The sequence below is a fragment of the Dromiciops gliroides genome, chromosome 4 (genome assembly GCF_019393635.1).
Source record: "Dromiciops gliroides isolate mDroGli1 chromosome 4, mDroGli1.pri, whole genome shotgun sequence".
Lineage (NCBI taxonomy): Eukaryota > Metazoa > Chordata > Mammalia > Microbiotheria > Microbiotheriidae > Dromiciops > Dromiciops gliroides.
This window is the reverse complement of record NC_057864.1, coordinates 163,257,361-163,278,991: the sequence shown is the minus strand read 5'-3', so window position 1 is coordinate 163,278,991 and position 21,631 is coordinate 163,257,361. Positions and strand designations below refer to the sequence as shown.

The 21,631-nt window shown below is 41.2% G+C and overlaps 1 protein-coding gene across 7 annotated transcripts in view; it reads right to left on the bottom strand.

Annotated features, from left to right (window-relative positions):
• The window catches only part of ACACA (acetyl-CoA carboxylase alpha), a 262,916-nt gene that overhangs the window by 144,106 nt on the left and 97,179 nt on the right, over positions 1-21,631 (bottom strand). For all 7 annotated transcript variants that reach the window (XM_044001690.1, XM_044001692.1, XM_044001691.1 and 4 more), the window contains 10 exons: positions 21,317-21,451; positions 20,845-20,991; positions 20,370-20,558; positions 19,510-19,610; positions 18,690-18,778; positions 16,453-16,577; positions 8,227-8,340; positions 6,921-7,034; positions 4,819-4,908; positions 747-865 (listed from right to left, as the gene is read on the bottom strand). In XM_044001690.1, coding sequence (XP_043857625.1) covers positions 747-865; positions 4,819-4,908; positions 6,921-7,034; positions 8,227-8,340; positions 16,453-16,577; positions 18,690-18,778; positions 19,510-19,610; positions 20,370-20,558; positions 20,845-20,991; positions 21,317-21,451 — 1,223 coding nt within the window. The remainder of the gene's footprint in view (positions 1-746; positions 866-4,818; positions 4,909-6,920; positions 7,035-8,226; positions 8,341-16,452; positions 16,578-18,689; positions 18,779-19,509; positions 19,611-20,369; positions 20,559-20,844; positions 20,992-21,316; positions 21,452-21,631) is intronic.

Below are 21,631 nucleotides of genomic sequence, written 5' to 3'. Positions count from 1 at the left end.
ACACAAAAGGGGCTACTCCAGGTATAATTGTTTTACCTTTACTGCTAGAAAAAATGAAGATCAATCATAAAGGAAACATTTCCATTTTAAAGCAAAGGGAAATTGATTAAAGAGTACCACCCCAAAAGTATCTTTTTAATGGTTTTCTAAAAAAAGAGCTAGAAAGTAAATAAAGCTCTAATTAAAAAATTTGAATTGAATAATTGAAATAAGTTGAATAAGTTTGGCCTGCCTTGTAAATATTCATGGAACTGATTTCCAAACTGAAGACAGTCTTAATTAAAAGACAGTCTTAATTCTGGTCTTGGATTTTAGGGAGGTTTTGTGCCTTGCTATATCAGTATCCACCTCAACAAAGAGCAGGAACAGAATTTACCAAAATATTAGCTATGTTCCAGATGAGCTCAAAGTTAAAGAGGAGATCTCCTCATATAGTTCCTGAAAGCAAAATATAAGACACACAGCTTTTTATCTCCAGAAAATTGGGAGAGCATATAAACAACAGACTAAGACTAGAGCAAGGCCAAACTTCTATCTTAATTAGATCATATTTCACCTCTCTTTGGATCAAAGCTCAGAGAAGAAAGGTTCACTGGCTCTTCAGCTGTTCAAATGTGGCTACTGTCTGTTCTAGGCTTCTTCCCTAAAGGAGCATGCGCATGGACTGGTGCTCTTACCACATCTTCCCCCCACACACCCCCCAAACCCCGACATGGCTTGTGCTTTACATGCAAATTCAAGCTTACCTGTTTGGGTGAGATGTAGGCAGCATGAACTGGAACTCTACCACACAGGTATTGTCCTTCAGTTGGCGATGCTGGACACTGTTGAGTTCATAGGCAATGTAGGCCCTTCTCACATATACCTGGTTAAAAAGTAATCCTCAGTTAACCCAGACTGAGGAGATCATGAGAAAGGAAGGCTGGGGAAAAAAACCAATGGAACAGGAGAACAAATATGGAAGAAACAGGCCTTCCTTAAGGAAAGGCTTCCCAAAGCCCGTTAGGTAGAACATCATTTCACTGACAAAGTTGGAATCTTCACTCTATAAGCACAGCTCAACTGGAAGCAAGCCTTGCCTGTTTCTCCTAGCAGACACCCCTAACTGCCAGATAAACCTTCCTTCAAACAATATTATCCCAGTGGGAATTATACTTCCTGACCTTTGGGGAAGACCTGAACTCAGCCGAAGCTGGAAGTGTTATGGAACCAGAGTGACCCTAGTGAGCCAAAAAGAAAACCAAGGAGTAAGGACTATAGGAGGAAAAGCTGTAAGAACACTGATGGCTGGGTGATCAAAATTATTTCATTCTATCAAACTTTTGCAACTCTGCTGTTCCTCCCCCTCCCCCAAAATCAACTCCCCAGGTCTGGTTATTTATGTCCTTAGTCCCCAATGCAAGGACAATGTGAAATAGCACATCTTTCAGAGTCCTTCACACACAGCTTAGACTCCAGAGTTAAACAACAGACTGCATCTCAGCAAGAACTGTCAATGCAGCCCAAGCCAGCTAGAAGTCAACTTGCCATGCACATAAAATACTGTGTATGAGCCTCTCAATATGCTGTTAGCATGACAGGTACAAAGGCAGTGGTCTTCATAACTGGAGACATGAAAGCATTAAAGAAGATTCAGGAAGTTGTTCAGTTTGGTGTGTATTCAAGCAGATTCTATCACAATCTGGACCAGGGCTTAAAAACAAAAATTACTAACAACCTTATGGATCTTTTACAGGTTAAAGAACTCAAACCAAACTACCCCCAAACAGCTGCTGTCTGAAAACACTTCTATCACTCTATGTCACTGCTAAATCAAAAATTATCACTGTTATAAAATTTTGCATACCCTCTGACCTAACAAGACTACTAGGTCTGTACCCCAAAAGAGATCAAAGAAAAAGGAAAAGGACCTATAGGTACAAAAATATTTATAGCAGCTTTTTGTGGTGGCAAAAAATCTGGAAATTGAGGGGATCCCTATCAGTTGTGGAATGAGTGAAGTTGTGGTATATGGGGGGCAGCTAAGGTGGCATAGTGGATAAAGCACTGGCCCTGGATTCAAATCCAGCCTCAGATACTTGACACGTACTAGCTGTGTGACCCTGGGCAAGTCACTTAACCTTTATTGCCCCACCAGGGGAAAAAAAAGTTGTGGTGTATGAAAGTAATGGAATACTATTGTGCTATAAGAAATGATGAGAAAGATGGTTTCAGAAAAACTTGGGAAGACTTATGATACAACGTGAGCAGAACCAGGAGAACAGAGTACAGAGTAACAGCAATGTTGTAAGGATGATCATCTGTGAAAAAGATGTAGCTATTCAAACAACGATCCAAGACAATTCCAAAGAACACATGATGAAAAGTGCTATCCACCTCCAGAAAGAGAACTGATGAATTCCAAATGCAGATTGAAGCATTTTTTTACTTTATTTTTCTTGTACTGCCCCCCCCCTTTTTGTAGCAAGGCTAATATAGAAATGTTTTACATGACTTCATATGTATAATGGGTACCATATTGCTTGCTTTTTCAATGGAGGATGGAGGAGGGAGGGGCTGGAGAGAGAAAACTTGGAGCTCAAAATAAAAAAATGAATGTAAAAAATGAACAATGTTTTAAAGTCACAACCCTCACACCCTCATATCAGTCATCAGACTCCCTAAGGCAAAAAATTTAGTGACCTTTTACCCAATATTCTTCAAGTGGCAGAAGGAGTGACTATGCTTCAATACTTCAAGGATCTGTGACTTCATTCAACATGATTCAATTTAACAAACAGATATGAAGAATCTACTATGTGCAAGGCACTGTGCCAAGTACTAGGGATAAAAAGGAAAAACAAACAGTCCCTGCCCTCAAAGAATTTAGTCTACTGGGGTGGGGTAAGGGTAGACACAAATATAACATGTATAAAGATAAATAAATTTAAAGCATATATGCAGTGATGCAGGGAGAATTGGGGAGAAGATAACTAACAAGTGAGGAATTCAGAAAGGTAAAGAGGAAAGAAGCATTAATTAAGTGCCTACTATATACCTGGCACTTTTGCTAAGCACCTTACAAATATTATTGCAGTTGATCCTCACAACCACCCTGAGAGATCAATGCTGATATTAGCCCAATTTTAAAGCTGAGGAAACTAAGGTAAACAGAGGTTAAGTGACTTGTCCCAGGTAATATAGCTTGTAGGCATCTGAAGCAGCATTTGAACTCAGGTCTTCCTGACTCCAGGCCCAGGGCTCTGTGCACTATGGTGCCACCTAGTCCCCTCATACAGGAGATAGAACTTAAGCTAAACACTGGTAGGGATTTCATGAGGTGGAGGTGGAGGTAAAGAAGGAAAGAATTCTAGGCAAGGGAAATTCTGTACCAAGGCCAGCAAGCGAGGGATAGAATACCAGGAAGTAAGAGCAGCATATGCAAAACCAAACACATGAGAGGAAATAATGTGAACCAAGTCTTACAACATAGTATAAAGTCAAATGATGAAGGCTTTAAATACCAAACAGGCCACTGTATCTTATCTAGAGGTAACAAGCAGCGGTTGAAGCTTTCTAAGCAGGGGACTGATAGGGTCTGGCCTAGGCATTGGGACTATCCATTTGGAACTTGTGTGGCAGACAGATGAGTGAGTGGAGGGACTGGATACAAGGAAACCAGTTAGGAGGCTACCAAAATAGCCTGGGAGTGAGATGATAAATGCTAGAACTGGGACAGCAGCTAAGTGAATAGAAAGAAGGGGAAACTACTGGAGGAAGGCAATTGGGAGAAGACAGGATGAGGAAAGAGTCTTAATGTTCAGCAAAGACATCATCTACCTCTCTTACTAGGTGACCTTCAAGAGTTCCTGTGGTCACAAAACTCTTTGCCTTACAGACAGCCTAGTGACAAACTTAGCTAGTTGTGTACTTGGAAAACAGACATCATCAGTGCTATTCTTGAAGCTCTTTCAACCTAGTAGGCCCTGCCAAAGATTGTGGCAGCTCCACTGATATACATGACTTTTAAAAACTACCTCTATTCCACTTAGGCACCAGAGTAGGCCTCTGGTGTAGGTTGAGTGCTTAAAAAGCAAGATATTTCACCAATGCAAGCAGTATCCCATCTAATAAATGGGCAAAGGCCAAGGCAACTAATCTTGCCAAAACTATAGTGAGGGGGCAGCTAGGTTGCAATGGATAAAGCACCAGCCCTGGATTCAGGAGGGCCTGTGTGACCCTGGGCAAGTCACATAACCATTGCCCCACAAAACTCCCCCCCCCCCAAAAAAAACCACACACACACACACACACACACACACACAAAACCAACAACAAAAAACCCTATAGTGAGAGAAGACATGATGCCATTGTTTGGATATTCTTCCTCTTTGGGGTGCTATATTCTGATGTGCAATATGAAAAGAGAAGGTATAAACCTTGGAAAGCAGACTATGAGCAAATACCAGCTGCTCTTTCCTTGTGATAAATGTGTAGAAGCTAGTGGTTAGTACAAAAAAGGAAACTGATCATAAGACTAAAGATCAAGTTTCTCTACCGAGAGTTTCAAAAAGAAAAAAGTCCTAACCCTAAGCAAGAACTACACTAAGGAAAACAATGTAATGTATGTGACAGCCAAATGGGTCGAAGAAATCAATTAGATCATTTTTTTTTAAGGGCAACAGGGGTTAAGTGACTTTCCCAGGGTCACACAGCTAGTAAGTGTCAAGTGTCTGAGGCCGGATTTGAACTCAGGTACGGCTGAATCCAGGGCTGGTGCTTTATCCACTGCACCACCTAGCTGCCCCAATTAGATCATTTTTTACCAGGGAAACTTACCTCCAAAGCTGCCATTCTCACTACTTGGTTGCTATGGTAGAAGAAGTTTGGGAGGACATCAAAAATGGATGTTTCAGACAAGATAAGTTTCTGGAAAATAATATAATACAAATATAATTAAGGCAAATTCTATCTATACCATGTAAAGTTTCTAAATAAACCTATTTCAATAGAAACTACAAAATGTTTGAAGCAAATGGTGAAATCTTACAATGACTATTTTTATTCATCTTCAAAAAATGCTATTTTCTTATAAATTAAAACAAGTTCAGGCATCTTATTCCAGTAAAAGAATAATCAGGTTGGGGAATGGCTACAAATTTTGTTACATGAATGTATGGAATATTACTGTGCCATAAGAAACTAAAAATATGAATGCAGAAAAGCATGGAAGACTTGATAAACTGAGGCACAATGAAGGGGAAAAAAACAATAACCAACAAGCCTCAATTCCAAAGAAGATTTGAAAATGTCTATCTCTTCCCTTCTCTGAAGAGACTGGGAAGGTATAAGAGTAGAATACTGAATATACTGAGACTCAATCGGTATATTGTTTAGTTTGGCTGAACTGCTTTTCCCTCCTTTCTTTTTTTTGAATTCTGTGTTAATAGGAATGGCTCACTGGCTGGGAAAGGGAGCTGGGGGGGGGGGGGGGGAAGAAGGCAGGATATATTAGGAAACAAAGGTGACATAAAAGCAAAAGACAACAATAAAATTTTTAAGTAAAAAGGTCAGTCACGTTAAAAAGTGGGATCAGTGTACCTCAGCTCTTATAGGTCCTTCCATGCTGCTCTGCTACCAGAGCAGTCAAAAACCTCTTCACCCTACAGCCAACCTGGTGATGACCCTTCTGAACAAACTGGGCCTATCAGACAAAATGTATGGCACACCATTTAGTTTGGCCTTGCCCTTTTTCTCAAGCAAAAATAATGCCCTTATTTATCTCCTTATCTAACTTTATTCCTATGGGTGGCAGGGTCTGTCAACTCTTGACCTAGCTTCCTATCTTAAGTCATCGCTGAAACATCACCTGAACCCTCTACTTCTTTTATTTAACAAGTTATGGATACTTGTCCCATATCACAATTGTCTTCTGCTTTGGCATATGAGATCTGGGTCAGTGCAAGAAGGGTTAGATAACACCAGTCTAGCCTGATCATGCCTAATCAGCAGCAGAATAATGTAATGGGGGAAAAGAAATAAACAACAACAAAAACAAACAAACAAAACATTGAAGTGGGAGTTGAGAGACCTGGGACTTCTAGTCTCAATTCTACCCATATGATACCACAGGACTTTGAACAAGTCCTTATAAGGAAACTGAGAGCCAGAAGGATTCAAGGCAACAGCTCAACTAAATGAATTCTCTGGTTCCTTCTAGCTTTGAAATTCTATGATTCAATAGCTGTACCTCAGTTCCTAAAGTCTGCCTTATGCTTCCAGTAGGAAGAACTCTGTGATTCTTGCATTCCTGATTTTCAGTCCTGGCTGGAAGGGCCAAAGATCCTTCATGACATCAACTTTTGATTTCCCCAAAAGGGAACCTTTCAGAATATCATAGAAGCTACAAAAGTTATCTAGGGTCAGCTTGTACCAATAACAACAACAACCTCTTCCTTACCTGGAAAACCACAAAGGCTGACATCACTAAGAAAATGCTCTAGGTTCAGAAGTAGACAAGATGTTTCCAATTAAACTGATAAAATAAGCCCAATGACTTTTCAATGCCTAGGAAAAAAGAGAAGCCCTTCCTCCCAGTATGTAAAATTTCAGGGGATGTTCTCCCTTTTCCCCAGAGGTGTGGTGTGTGCCAACAGGAAAGTATCTTTCTTCTACTACACCTGAACTAAGTATCACAAATCAATCTGGACCATCAATAAAAGCTGACTTTGGAAGCACTCCAGTCCAAAAAGGTATGCATTCCAATAGAACATTTCTGTAAAGACAGATATGCTTGAATGTAAAGCTAAGCCTAAGAGAATTTCACCGGGAGGATCATTTGTAGCTATGCAACTTTTTAGAAAATACAGCGAATGCTAGAGATGCTGAAGAAATTCTACCCAGTGTTGAGGTAAAGTGGGGCAGAGCAACAGAAAAGGTACCTGTAGGTTCTCAATGCAAAACTGATGTCCATACATGTCAATAGCCGACAGGAAAATAGACTCTACTTGGTTATGGCGAAGTTCATAGGATGGCAAATGGGAGGCAATAAGAACCTGGAGTGATAAAATAAGGAAGCATGAGTTCCAGAGACAGTCATTTTGGTCACCCATCAGGCAACCCTAATGCAAAGACAATAAATACAAACTTGTAAGTGTACCACATCAAAGATAAAATTTAACAGAGACCAAGTATAGCCACTCCCAAGTCCCACAACATAAAACCAGTGCCACCAAATGCTGAATCTCAGCTGCCTCTGCCCATGATTTTTGTTGTGGGCAATTCCCCATTGGGAGAGAAACCGCTTCAATCAAGTTCCATCAGTGCATGTGATTTACCATTGCAAAGCAAAGCTACTAGTGTTGGGACTGCATGACTAGCTGTTAATTGGAAATCGAGGTTGGCAGTGAGCAGCTGTGGGGATGGCACAGTTGATGGCAGCGAAGCCAGCCTTTTGCAGCTCTGTGGTAGAGACACACCAGGAAAAGCTGTCCCAACAGCACCAGGGACTCAACACTGAGGAGATGGCATCAAGAAACAACAGCAAGGTATATGAGGGGCAGAGAGAAGAAAAGCAGTGTCACAAACAAACAAACAGCGCCACAGTAGGACTTGAATACCCTCAGCAGGTCACTGAGAGGTTCAATAACTCTGAGCAGTTCAGTGACATGGATACAATTCCAGGGAAAGCAGAAGGTCACTGAACAGCTTCAAATGCTGTTTCCCTCTCAGCGCCCAGGCACAGAAACACAAAGGGGGCTCAGACTCCCGCCTCCCTGCAGAAATCCTTTGGAATGGAAATGAAGACGGCAGGAGAAGCAGGCTGGACTTCTCTAGGGCTGCTCTGATTGCAAGAGCCTGTGATTCACTTCATTATCTTTCTGCTTTCCACACTTGAAAACTAAGTTCATATGAAAAGATCATCTGTTTGTAAGCTCCCTTTGGGAAGTCTGAAATGGGAGTCTATTTTTCTCCCCTGGTTTCCCTTTCTCCATCACAACCAGTTGGGCCACCATAGCTATGTTCAGTAGTATGGGGCAGGCCACCAGGATTTATGTTGGCAGAAGGACTCAATATTAATCTTTAAAGAGCGCATACAACATGGAAACATTTGTTCTAAAGCAATGAAACACGCATAGAGAATTGCGTGACCTTTGCAAGAGGACTGAATGGAAAAGCTTATTGGGTTTAGAACGTCTAACCTAAGGACAACAGCCCTTCCTCACTGTAAGCAGAGATGGTCCTTACCTGCCGGGCTCGGAGTGCCACTTTAGCATTGGTGGTTTTGCTGAGCTGAGTCAGCTCTGTCAGGATGTTCAGCAGCTCATCGGTGAGGGTGGGATCCCGGCCACACAACTGATCCTAATTTTTGCAGGGGGAAAGAAAACATGTAAGTGAATTGGACTTTAGTTCACCTCCCAACCCCCTGGTTCCACTTCAAAGGAAACACAATTGAGTTAGTAAGGACACACAAATTCCCTCTTTTCTATTCGTAACAACATAGTTATGGGGATCCCAAAGGAAAGCTGAGAGGGAGAAGAGGGAGCCGGCAGCCACATCTCATTCACCAGCATCCTTAATGCATTTCTTTAGAGCATAGCCCTAGACTTTTAACATGCAAAGGGAATCATCAGAGACTAACAAGGGGGTATATGGGAATTCTGTGTAAGAAACAGCAGATGGTGCCTCAAAGTTTTAAGAGGTTTTAAATATGTGGGGTCTAAAAGGGCCTTCATGTTCCCTCCCCCATCTTGGGAGGGAAAGGAACAGATCTTGGTAATGTGCCTTCTTTGCAACCAAATGTTCTGTCTCCCAGGAGGGGGAAAAACAGGAGCACAAGAGCTAATTATTCATTTGTAAATATGCACACAAATAAAAATCTCACCACTAAACTCCCTTTCTCCTCAACCATTGTATTCAGCATATATCTCCCCTCAGATTCAAGAACCACCCCCATTATCTCAGAATTGATCAATCTCATCTAAATTCAAGGTAAAGCAAGCTCTCCACACTAGCCCAGAGTTGGAACAGTCTAGATTCCTGGCCTCTCTCTATCTCACCTCTTCTAAAAAGGAAAAAAAAAAGGCATAAAATCTTCATCAAACATCTATTCAATTGGAGGATGACATTATTATTGTGTGGCAAAAAGATTTCTCCTGGACTCCAGCTGGAGATGAGTTTATTTCCCAAATTTATGCAGTTCCCATGTAATTTCCTCCAGGCCAATACAACAGCCATTCCTAAGTATCTTTGACCTTTCTGAATGTTACTAAGCTATGTGATGGTGGCAGTGAGTTGCAGTACTTAACTCCACACTGCTTCAAGTTGTACATACATGTGTGTATTTCCCTTTTCTGGGTGTTTAAACAGTTACCCAAGATGTCAGGGCTCCTCTGTTTCCACATTACTACATGAGACAGGAAGAAGTGGTGATCCCAATGAGGCTTCATGTTGCTATTCAATCTTCTCTCTACCTTGATCAGTCCTTTTCTTGAAGCATCTCTGTTTCACACTAAACCATCCCCATTTCAGGAGTACTCTTGACAGTCCGTTGCCATAGCAGTGCAAATAAATGCTTAAGAAATGTGGCTTTACCATACAGCTCTTCTAGGTTTCCTAGTCCTACTATCTTCGAAGTCATTAAGAATAAGTTTGTGAAATGCCTCAACCCCATTATACATACTGGGATAGAAGGACTAAAAGCAAGGCTTCTTTCAAACCATTTCCCCAACTCACTGCCCAGGTTAGCTCAAAAGGACCCAAAGTCACAAAATATGTTATGAAAAGTTAGAGTTAAATGGCTATCAAATGTCTTAAACACCTATCTGCCAATTCTCTGGGCAGCTAAGCAGCATTATTTTTTTTTTCATTCTCACCTGTGTCCACTTATCTAGATTAAAAGAAAAGGGTCTAAAAGAGAATACACTGCACAGCTCTGCTCAACAGATGGCCTCAAATTCCTATCTATCCCTAAATTCTAAGAGCAAAGATGTGGGAGAAAATGTAACTGCTTCTTTTCCACTAGAGTCTGATCAACAGAGTAGAATTTCTGGGGAATACATAAGATAGCTAAAAATAAGTAAGTGTACAAGTGGGCAAGAAGGCAAACATGAAGATAGCACAATAGGTGCAGGTACCAAAAAATGGGTTTGTGTCACCCAAATGTCCCTTTCACTCATTCACAATAAACCAAAGACACCTCCCTGCAATCCAGGCAATACTAACCATTAACCCCATCTGCCCCCATGAGACCCCTGATGCCTAAAAGGTTCAAAGATAACACTCCTAAAAATCTACAATCAGACCACCAGATTCTTCTTTAGAAATAAATGCAATGATCCAAGGGAAGAAGGGAATATTTTATAAATATCATCTCATTTAATTCTCACAACCCCAGAAAAGATAGATGCTATTATTACCCCCATTCTTCCAATTGAGGAAACTGAGGCAAAGAGAGGTTAAGCAACTTGACCTGGATCACACAGCTAGTAAGTGCGTGAGGCTGGAATTGAACTAATTTCTTCTTAACTCCAGGTTCAGTGCGCTATCCACTGAGCCACTAGCTGCCTCAAAGATGATCTCATCTGGGGTGATGCAAAATAGTTTTCTTTGAAAGAAAAAACAATTTTAAATTTTAAAATGAAAACTGCAAATAAAGAAAAATGGACAACTGATTTAAGTACAGATATGCATTGAGGCCTGTTTTCTCTTGCCTTGTTTCTTCTAACTGCCGGAAGAAATGAGATCATGAAAGAAAGAATGTGAACTATGGAAATGAAAAAATAAAGAATGAAAAGGCTGATCTTCCCTTGTCACTAGCTGAAGATTTTTCTGATCATCTTGTGGTAAAATGCAAAGAGGGACTCTTTCTAAAGTGAACAGAGACAAAAAAAAAACAAAAAAACAACTTTTTCTGACCTAGGAAAACCATGGCCTTCAAAACTCAAAAGAATTCCAGACTACCACCCTCATAAGTAGTAGAATATGATTAAAAAAGTAAGAGTCTCCCTTTGCAAAGAGAACCTGACTAAAGGACAGAACACTTCTGTGGCCAGCCCAGTAACACCTTCCAGTTTAACCAGCTCTGAAATGAACAGTCTTGACTAAAGTACTCGGTCCTGGGTACCTGCACAGTACGTCACCACCATTATTTACTGGTGCAATATTTCAGCATCAAGATGAGATGGTGTCACCAGACAGTGGTCAAGGGGGTAGATTTGTATCTGTATATAATAAGGGAGCCTATCTGCTAATTTTGGTCACTTGCATATATCTGCAGACCAAAGTGAAAATTGTTATTCAACAAGGGCATAACACGGTTATATCTTGCTTTCATCCTTGATCTGGATGGTGGTTACTGAGCAGGGCGCTGCTCTGCAGAAATCGAACAAGCATCCTAAGTGGCAGCACCAAGCCAGGATAAAGCCAATGACCAACAGAACCACTGCTTTCCAAAGAGCCCACTGAAGCAATCCTTTTTGATATGCATATCTTGGGCAGCAGGTACAAGAACAGAAATCATTTTAGGATTAAAAAAATACAACCTAGTGGGGAATGCTTTCAAGACAAGTTACTGCGTACTCAGCAGATGCACCAGTACCAACATTAGTGATATAAGATACATAGTGATATAAGAGGTAGCTGGACAACCCAATAACATCATCCACCAAATCTAACAGGACAATCTCTATGTCTCTCACTGTTTTGGTGTGCAAAAATCACTGGAAGAGTTTTATAGGAAGCTTGTGGGGCAGTGGAGAGAGCAAAGTGACTTCAAATCTAGCTTCAGATGCTTAATAGCTACGTGACCCTGGGCAAGTCACGTAACCTGTTTGCCTCAGTTTCCTAAACTGTAAAATGGGGATAATAATAGCACCTATCTCCCAGAGTTGTTGTGAGGATCAAATGAGGTGATATTTGTAAAGTGCTTAGCACAGTGCCTGGTACACAGTCAGGGCTGGATAAATGCAAATTATCATCATCTTGATTGTTATTATCATTATTTCATTAGTTTTTCCCCATTTCTTAGCTTCTAGAAGAAAAATTGTTTGCAGAGTCAGGTTAAGAACTGCTGACTGATCAGCACATGTCAGAAGCAAAACCTTTGAGAGGAAGGAAAACTGTTGGTCAGCATTCTAAATGCTGCCAGTTCAAAGTCAGAACCTTAAAGTTACATGGCATAACCCAGGAGCTGTGCATTTCACAGCCCTTCCACTGCAATTGGTACACTAAGATTTGAAGGAGAAAAATCAGTCAGCACAGAGAGAGCTGCAAGACAGAAAGCAGCCAGGTTTACTCTGCTAGCCAGAATCAGAGACTGTCCCCTCCCCCTTTTGCCTAATTTTTATTTTTATTTTTTTATTTATTTTTACGGGGCAATGGGGGTTAAGTGACTTGCCCAGGGTCACACAGCCGGTAAGTGTCAAGTGTCTGAGGCCAGATTTGAACTCAGGAACTCCTGAATCCAGGGCTGGTGCTTTATCCACTGCGCCACCTAGCCACCCCCTTGCCTAATTTTTAATACACAAACTCTTCTGAGTTGCTACTGCAAAAATAGTCCCACTTTTACCCTCCCAAGTTGCCTAACTAAGCCAGACTGCCCTCGGAGGACCAGATCACTCGCCTGTGCTGCCTTGATATCTCTGCTGTGGACATTAGCTTAAAGTTTAAGGCTCTAGGCTTTTTCCCATAAGTTCAAGTATAAGGAACAAGAAACACTTTTTGAATAAATGTAATGATGGCCTTGCAGACTTGTGGTCTTCAGGGGCAGCAAAATGTTTCTAGCTAATGGTGCTCGAAGGAAACTTGACAGGGACAGACATTAAGCATCTTGCTCAGTACCTTGCCTTCTGGCTAGGGAGAAAGATTAGGAGAGGTCCATCAGCTGAACTTGCTTAGGAGTCACTGAATACCAGCAGACAGGGCTATGCCAATGCCAGGAGGCTTCTTCACAATGGGGCAGCTCTACAGTCCCGCTACAGTGATCCCCAGAAACCCTCAGAGAGGGAGCTACATGCAGCTGATTTCCTTGATCCCTCCCTTTAGGCCCTAAAGCCCCAGAAGTCATCTAGCACAGCAAAGCACACCATCAACATCACTGCTCCTGGAGAGCAGAGACTGGGTACACAGTACACCCATCAATCAGAAAGCAAAGGCAACAGAAGCAGCAAGGAAAAAGAAACCAACAGAGAACATAGGCCTGAGGGAATTCAAAGGCAGGAGCAAAACGCCATCATATTCAGGTGGTATCTGTGACAGGGCAGAAAAGACACTAAGAACACAGGAGTCTTTACAACTGAGATACCACTACCCAACTCTAGCCATCAGCACAAGCACAGGCAGAGGAACCTGTGCTTCCTAAAAGAGTAAAAGGAGGAACTCTAGCATCCAGTGTGTCAGGAATCTTTTCTAAATGTCTGTTCATCCCTGCTCTGAGTTTAAAGTCACATCACTCCACCTCTCAGTTTCCAAATGTTCAAGATGAGAGTGAGAACAACTGATGTTTCAAAAGCACTACAGAGCCCCCATATGCTTACTAACTTAAATTTTGTTTAAATGGAGATTAAGGGGAAAAAATACAATGAAAATGGCAAATGAAGAACAAGATGGCTTGGCCTTTCTCTCTTTAATTTTCTGTCTCTCTCCCCCTCTCCCTCTACCCTCTCCCCCTAGACCCAAATTCTAGTAGATGACTCTATTTCATAAAGGGCTTGGTTTATTGGAAAGAAACTTTCAGTCTCATGCATGCAATCAGGACAACAAGGGGCAAAATTCCAAGAACAGGAGCAAGTCAGAGCTCCACTGGCTTTTGCCTGTCCTGGCGGGCAAGAGCAGAAAGCCGAGCCTCAAACCAGCTCTCTGACAGGGCCCAACGTCTCTGCAGCACCCCCCGTGTAATTACACACTTGAGTGACTGGACTCTGAAGAAAATTGAAGGCCTGAGCTCCGAACAGCTGCCATTTTCTCTCTCCATCACACCAGCGTGATTACTTGAGAAATGAACAGCCCCGGCTCAAAGCTACTCCAGAATTCTCAGAGGAAATATGGCTCCGTGTTCCAATAATGAGATTCTTAAGGCAAGCGTTACTTACAATCACTCCGCAAAAGGAGTGAGCCAGGCCCCTATATCTTACAAATTAGAATTTAAGAAACCTAGCGACAGTCTTGGGCGATCATTACTCTTCTGCTGCTCCAAGGGTTCTGGGCTTCGGTCTATTTTTAGTGCAGAAAGCTGTTATGTCCTTAAAAAAAATAATCATAATAAAATGGAAGGTCCCCATAATTAGCTTCCTTTGAAGCCAAATCCCCCTGTTTTTAATACAAATAAACTGATTTCCAACTTCCTTCTCCTCCCAATCGCCACCAATTTCCTACCAGAAAGTCTTTTGGCTTCATCTAAAAGTCATTCTCAGTTCCTTGAATGTTTAAATAGTTAAACTTGTAGGAATTTCTTCCATCTTACATTTAAGATAATTCCAAAAGTTTCTGTTGATGCTATCGTCTAGTTCTTGAAATCTATTGTTTAGCTAAGTTAAAATATTCAAAATTGATTGTGGATTTTTTTCCTTTCAAACACATTTTTCCATTAACCTATCTCCCAATCACTCTAGGAAGTCAAAGGAAATGAAACACATTCATAATTAGGTATTACAGAAAATTAGCCATCCTAAAAATTTGGTCTTATCCACTGAACAAGTCAGATAGGCGAAGGAATGAGTGGATGTGTTTGGTAACTAGGAAAGCAGTTCTGCCTTGGGTAGGAGGAAAAGTGAAGGTGGAACTAAAATTTGCCTTCATCGTAAAATAAGGAAATAAAAAATAGTGGTGAAAATTTTCTAGCACAGAAGTGTCTTTCGTCAGGAGAATCTCACTGCAGAGCAGAAATGTGGCTGCCAGCATGCCAAATTCCAAGGAAGGACATAAGAGCACCACTTCCAAGGAACAAGAAATTACTATTGTTCTAGATTACAAGGAAACATGCCAGATTCTATACAAACTAGTCAGGAAGAAGATGGGAAATTTTAGAAAGGACCTATTGGTTTTTGAAGCCCATTTCAAGCTCAGGCAAGATCTAAGAGAAAAGAATGAAGGGGAAGAAGTCTTGAAGACAAGTGTCCAAAATTCACAAGGCCTGCAACAAGTCTGGCAGATCATTTGATTTTCATTAGCCTTCTCTGTATCAAGCAGGGATTTCCCTCCCTCCTACTGATTCTCCTATTACTTAGGTAATAAGGACATAAGCACAGTCTTCCCCCATCTTAATGAAAATGATACTGGGCCCACTATCATTAGTCCCTGAGTAAGTAAGTACATGCTTTGGTGGACTGAATTATTGAGTTTCCCTAATACAAGACTTAGATTTCCAAGTAAACACAAGGAGAATGTAGTAAAAGCAGAGGCTATGACAATTTCTTTGGGGAACACTAATTAGTTTCTTTAATGCTGTAGGAATGTGATTATTTCCTGACTAGACCAAGTCTCAAGAAAATGTTTCACTAGTGTCTGGAGACAAGGATAGGAAAGTTTATAGCACATTATAAAATGCAAGATTTCACCAACAGGACAACTGCTTCCTAAAGCTGCAAACTCTTCCGTGCTTCCCTCTGCCCACTGCACTGCCAAGTTGAGAATCAGTGCCCCCAAACCTGCCAAACTAGGAAGGCCATAAAGCCAATACTCCCAGAAAAACCACCACTTGCACATTCATAAACAATAGTCATAACTGATAGTTAAAAGCCCAGTAAGGTTTATCTCCACGTGAAGAACGGAGATCAGCAAAAACCGCCGAAAGTCCCAACTTAGTTGTATTTGCAAGGGAAATAGCAAAATGAAATGGGAGCAGCTTTAGATGAAAAGTCAAAAAAGCTGGGTTCTCTTCCGAGCTCTGCCACAAACCAACTGTATGGACTTCAAACAAGTCATTTCACCTCTATAATAGTAACAGAAACAATTATAGGACTATACCAATTCATGCTTACATAGCACTTTGAAAAGTGTTTCACACATATTATCTCATTGGATCATCACAAGTGTTATTATTAATACCATTTCAGAGATGAACAAACTGAGGTTCGAGGAAGTTAAATGACTTGCCCAGGGTCAAATAGTTCCTAAGTGTTTTGAGGTTGGATTTAAACCTAAGTCTTCCTTCCTTCAATACAAGTGCTCCATCCACTTTGCCATGATGCTGCTAGCCTTCAGTTACTTCCTATACAAAAGAGGGGCTCGGCCTCGATAACGTCTAAGGTTCCTTTGAGATCTAATGTTCCTGCTTTAACAACAATTCTTTTCTAGCTAGAACCACATTTAGATCAAAGGCAGAAGGCACGTCAACCTTGAAGGGAAAGGGACACCAAGGCCCCGTGCAGCCATTCAAAAGAAGATAGCATCTTGTTCTCCAAACCCCAGCCATCAGAAGCAGGAAATTCCCTTTATCTCATCAATCCCCCACTGAGATGCAGGGTTTGCACTCACGATCAGCATGGTGACCAGAAGGTTCTTCTTGGTGACCTGAGCATGGGAGAAGATATAGTTCAGCACAGTGTTCATATCGCTTTTATTCTCTTCCCGAAGGGTGAAGACACACTTATCATAGTGACCTGTAAGATACAAGCAGGAACACTTCTCATTCTAGATATGTGGATTCATACTCACATGTTTTCACATCCCACAGCTCACCAGGGAAGGGGAAGGAGATGATTTACTGTGAAGCCTTCCACCTCTGAGACTGCGATGCTAGGAATCTAGTAGGAATAGCATAGCTTTCCCTAAATGCTTTCTTCCTTCTCCACACCAAAAAGAATATAGCATATTCCAACTTATTAAAATTTTTAATAGTCTGCATAGCATTGGAAGCTGAGTAAAAGATAGAGACTAAAAATGTTGCATATTTACAAAAAGAAAAATAGAAACTTACTTTCTGAGAATAAAGGAAGAGAACAGCAACAGGATCATAAGAATTTATCCCTAAAGAAATCTACAAAGAACTCTTTCTCCATCCCATTAAAATATTTTAATTCAGGGAAAATTATTCATTGTAATAGGCCAAATACCTATTTTCCAAAGCTATGTTCTAGAGTGTTAACTCAAAAAAAATTAGGTTTTCAGTTGTTGCACCACCCCTAAGGTCCATCTGAAAGCTGTCTGGGCCAGCTGGAATCAACATTTTCCCCCACCCAGCAAAGACTAGTAGAACACCAAATTAGAATTTCAAAGCCAAACTAAGATAAGAGTCAAAGAAAAACATGCATTTAGCCAAAAGGTCTAGAGAGAAAGAGCCAGGGGTACTTTACAACAGGAGCCTAACTTTCAGGTTTGTTTTCATAATAATTACTACAGCATGCTGGCCACATTCAAGTCCTAGACTGTCAGACATGGTTGATGTCTATTTTGTTTAACTATATTTGTCTGCTACAAGAGACAGTTTGGGGGAGGGAGGATGTTGTGAAGGAGGGAGAAAGGGAATGGGTATTGGGAAATGACAGTGATTTTTTTTTTCAAAGCAGTTAATAAAACTTTTTTTTAGTTTAATTTTATAGAAGATCGGGCACAACTCAAAACTTCCAAAATAAGTTTAGATATGAACAAAGATAAGTTAATATTTGAATATCCTCCAGGACAAGCAAGGTCCCATGAAAATCAATAACAAATTCAAAGGGAAAGTAAGCTTCTTTGATGAAGAATTTTGGTTAATTATCCTTGGCACCTATCCTATCACCTCGAAGATTTGTTGAATTTCAAAGAGAATCTGAACTCATTATATAAAAGGCTAGCCTATTTATAGACATATGGATATGTAGATTTTCAATTGACTCCACTTAAGTGGTACTTCCGAGGTCTGTTTGAAATAGGTCATCTTGGAGAAATTCACACCTCAACCTGCTCTGTGGCTGTGTCCCATGGCGAGAGAAGATAATGTATCTAGGACATTAGGAACTATAGGGGCCAGGAGGCACGAAAAAGCTACCATTCATTCTAAGCCCAAACAAAAATATCACAGGGGCTTTGGGGATGCTTGGCTCTGTGACTCCATGTAGAAAGGAAGCCACAACACCCCAGCTATTCCTTACAGAGTTTAAAGAGTGGGCCAGGCTTATGAATGGCTTTTTTTCAACATCCTGTGACATTTCACTGCCATCTTGTGGCTGAGAGCAACATTACAACACAAAGATACTCAATCTTGCCTTCAATATTTCACATTTCACAGACTTTCTACATCATTTAGTGAGGTTCTTCAGAGTGTCAGGGATAAATTCCACCTAAACAATACAATGAAGAATGTTGGGGAAAACCTCTCAGGACTTCCCAGATGATTGTGGGGCCCACAGAATAGCTACTGAAATGTCAGCTCATAAAGAAGAGATAAATTTTATCCAAAGATCTGGTTAAGATCAGGAAGATAAGAAAATATATCTCCAACTTCTATTTGAAGAATCATCTCAGCAGAATAAAGACAAAGAGTATCCACAACCTAGTGAGGACAGATTTTTGTTTGTTTGTTTCTTGGGGAATGATGTGAATTTTTTTTTTGAAAAGAGAAGTGAAACTAGGTATTTTGTTGGCATTTTATTGATTGGAGATGACAGTAAATAGGTCAAACAGGAAAAAGATCTCTTTGGCTACGATACAGTCCTCTAACGTTTGAGTCAGTCCTCTAGGTCTGGTGGACCTAACTCAGGGCTGTTCCTCAGAAAGAGAGACCTCCCACCTACCGTTCTGGAACTGAGTCTCCACTCGCAGGTACTGTCGGAGCAGATCCATCACTACAGCCTTCATGTGGCCTCTGATGCCACTTCGGTACCTGTTAAGATAGGAAAGGTTTCGACTTATGAGCCTGATTGGCTAAGACTCAACTCAAAAACTAGAAGGCCAAATTTCCTTAATTCCAATGAGCCTCCTGCCTGTAAAAAGAGCACAGAGACAAAGGACAGGCCCAGTTAGTGTTCTAGCTAATTCCCAATTGGGAAGATTAATTCAGGGTCAAAACCTGAAAAGTATTTGGCTATGGGCCAAGAAGAATTTCAATGAGAAACCAAAATCCAGTAACACTAATAATAAGTAGTCTGACTTAGGTTACAACTGCTCTCATTGTCAGTGAGTCATCACTATGCCCCTGGCTTGACAACATTTTTGTGGGTGGGTAGTTTTTACAACTATTATTTATGGAGCTTTAGAAATGAGTTCTGTGGAAGATGAGAGTTGCAGACATCTCCTATAGTCCTTCAACTAGTGAAACCTTTAACAGCAATTATCATACTGAGCCTACTATTAGGATATAAAAGTAAGAAACATACAAAAAGAAAATGGGGGGGGGGGTGGAAATAAGGCACCAGAAGTTCTGTGCCTAACTAGTAGACACTGAAAGATGCTAAGCAGAAAAGTGGGAATTTTTTCTGGTATCAGAAGCTAGAAGTGAAGGAATCATCCAAAAATTGGGGGAAGAGTTACCATTGGGAGCACTCTCTAATTCACCTGGGGTCATGGCTGCAAAAAGGTCAAAAGGAGAAGTATGTGTAGTCAGCATGCCCTCACCTCTGCACCAGCTGCACAATGCTCTGAGTGTTCATGAAGAAGACTTCCCGTTCAGACTTCCGGTTCAATGTAGCTGCATGACTATCTAGGATGTTGGCTATCTAAAGTACAGGAAAAAGAGAACTGAAGCCCAGGCCCACAAGGCGAGATCTAAAGCATTTTATTCTTTACCCCATCTCCAAAATGGAAGCGACTCTTTCATCTGCTGCCATCATCCAGGAGTGATTAAGGATTGAAGGCTGTCCTGGGGCCTGTGCTGTGAGTTAGCAGCTTTCATCCCCATTCAAACTTCCCCCTTAGGTTTAAGCCTACTTCACCAAAATCCATTGTACCAGGACATATGATGGGCAAGTGTGACATGCTAGTTAAGGTCCAGAATGAAAGATAAAGAGCTCTACCCTTCCCTCTCAGGTCAAGGTCAGGTTGCTAATGGAGTAAAGAAGTCATTCACAAAGTCACAAAAAGTTCTCTACACTAAGTTCACTAGAGAATCTAGAAGTTTCTCTAGCTGGGGCGATTCCAAGGCCAAAGAGATAGAGGGCACTGTATAAGACCTATCTTGTCATCATGGTTAACTCCAGGGACATTTAGTGTTTTTCCAATAACTTCAGATGTCTTCTATTTCATGTATTTTAATTCTTCTTTTCTTCTTCTTTTTTTTTTTTTTTTGCTTCAGCCAGTAAAAGTTTCAGGGGGGAACGATGCTTAGAATCAGAGAAACAGGACAATCCACCAACAAAAACATCAGCTCTTAGGTCACATGTCCTATTGTGACCCCAGCCCCAAACACCTCCACCTGCAGCACTCTGGCTACACCACATGCCTTCATCTCCCCACCTGGTGGAAACTAAGAGAAATACCTGTTGGCTGGGAAACTGGCAAAGGACAGAGGTGATATTGCTGGCATATTGGGCCATTTCCTTCTTGATGGACTTTTCCACATTGGGTGGTATCCGGCCAGAAACACTGGTCATAATGTCCTGCAATTCTAGGAGAGGTAGGGAGGGGTCTCTGAGGGTTTTCATCAATCTCTCCACCCAATCTTTTACCTGAGGATAAGGAACCAAAACAGCACACAGACAAGATGGATTAACAGAACTCCAAAATAATGGGCAAAGATGTCAGTGTCTGACTGAATTAACATTATCCATGCCACAACAGTAGGTACGAATCACTACCACAATAGTAGGTAAGGGCTAGAGGACACTGGAGAATGACTAGATTTTTGTGAACCTGTCACCAAGGTTGGACCTAAATAACTTAGTTGCTAGGTAGCTTAAAGAAAGGAGAAAAGACCCATCCACAAATCTCTTTCCCAAGGTAAATGCTTCATACCCTGCTGCTAAAGAAAGGGTCTGGGAGGCAGTATCCATTCATTACGTTGACCAGGTTATCCAGGACATAATGGAAGACCCGATGAAGCTTCTCGCCTCTGAGTGCTGTACTCTGGATCTTTGGCAAACTTCCAGTATGCAGTTCAGCCTGTTAACCCCACAAGAAGATTACATTACTTGCTAGAATACTTCTAGAAGGAAATAAAGAGTTGCAGGAATTATGGTGTGTCATAGACTTCCCCCACTACTCCTGTCCACCCCAAGATAGAAGGCATCAAGGGAAAATCAGCACATCAAAAGTAACAAAATGAACCACCCTCACAAATACCAGGTTTATCTTGCTGCATGAAAAAGTATAGAACACATACCGAAAGAGCAAGAGTGTGAGGGGAAACTGGCAAATGAAACACCAGTACAGCTCAGGTCTTTCATCCGTTGGGAATCATAAGCAATGAAGCTATCTTCACACCTACCTGCTGAACTTTGCTGGGGTTATCCAGCTGCAGTTTGGCAATCACACAACCAGGGTCAAGGGCTGCTCCAGGCCGCTTAACATAGTGGATACAACCAGACTCAACAGAAATTAAAGTCATTACCATCTTCATCACCTACAGTGGAAAAACAGGTCAGTTATCAATCAGAGCAGCAATTCAAATCCAAAGAGTCTCAAGATGACACTTTATTCATTCCTCTGCACCTCCACCAAAAAAATGAATTTTACCCCAAACTGAAAAAGAGGTCTTTCTCTGAAGACCTCTAAGGCAGGACTTCTTGACCCTTTCCATGTC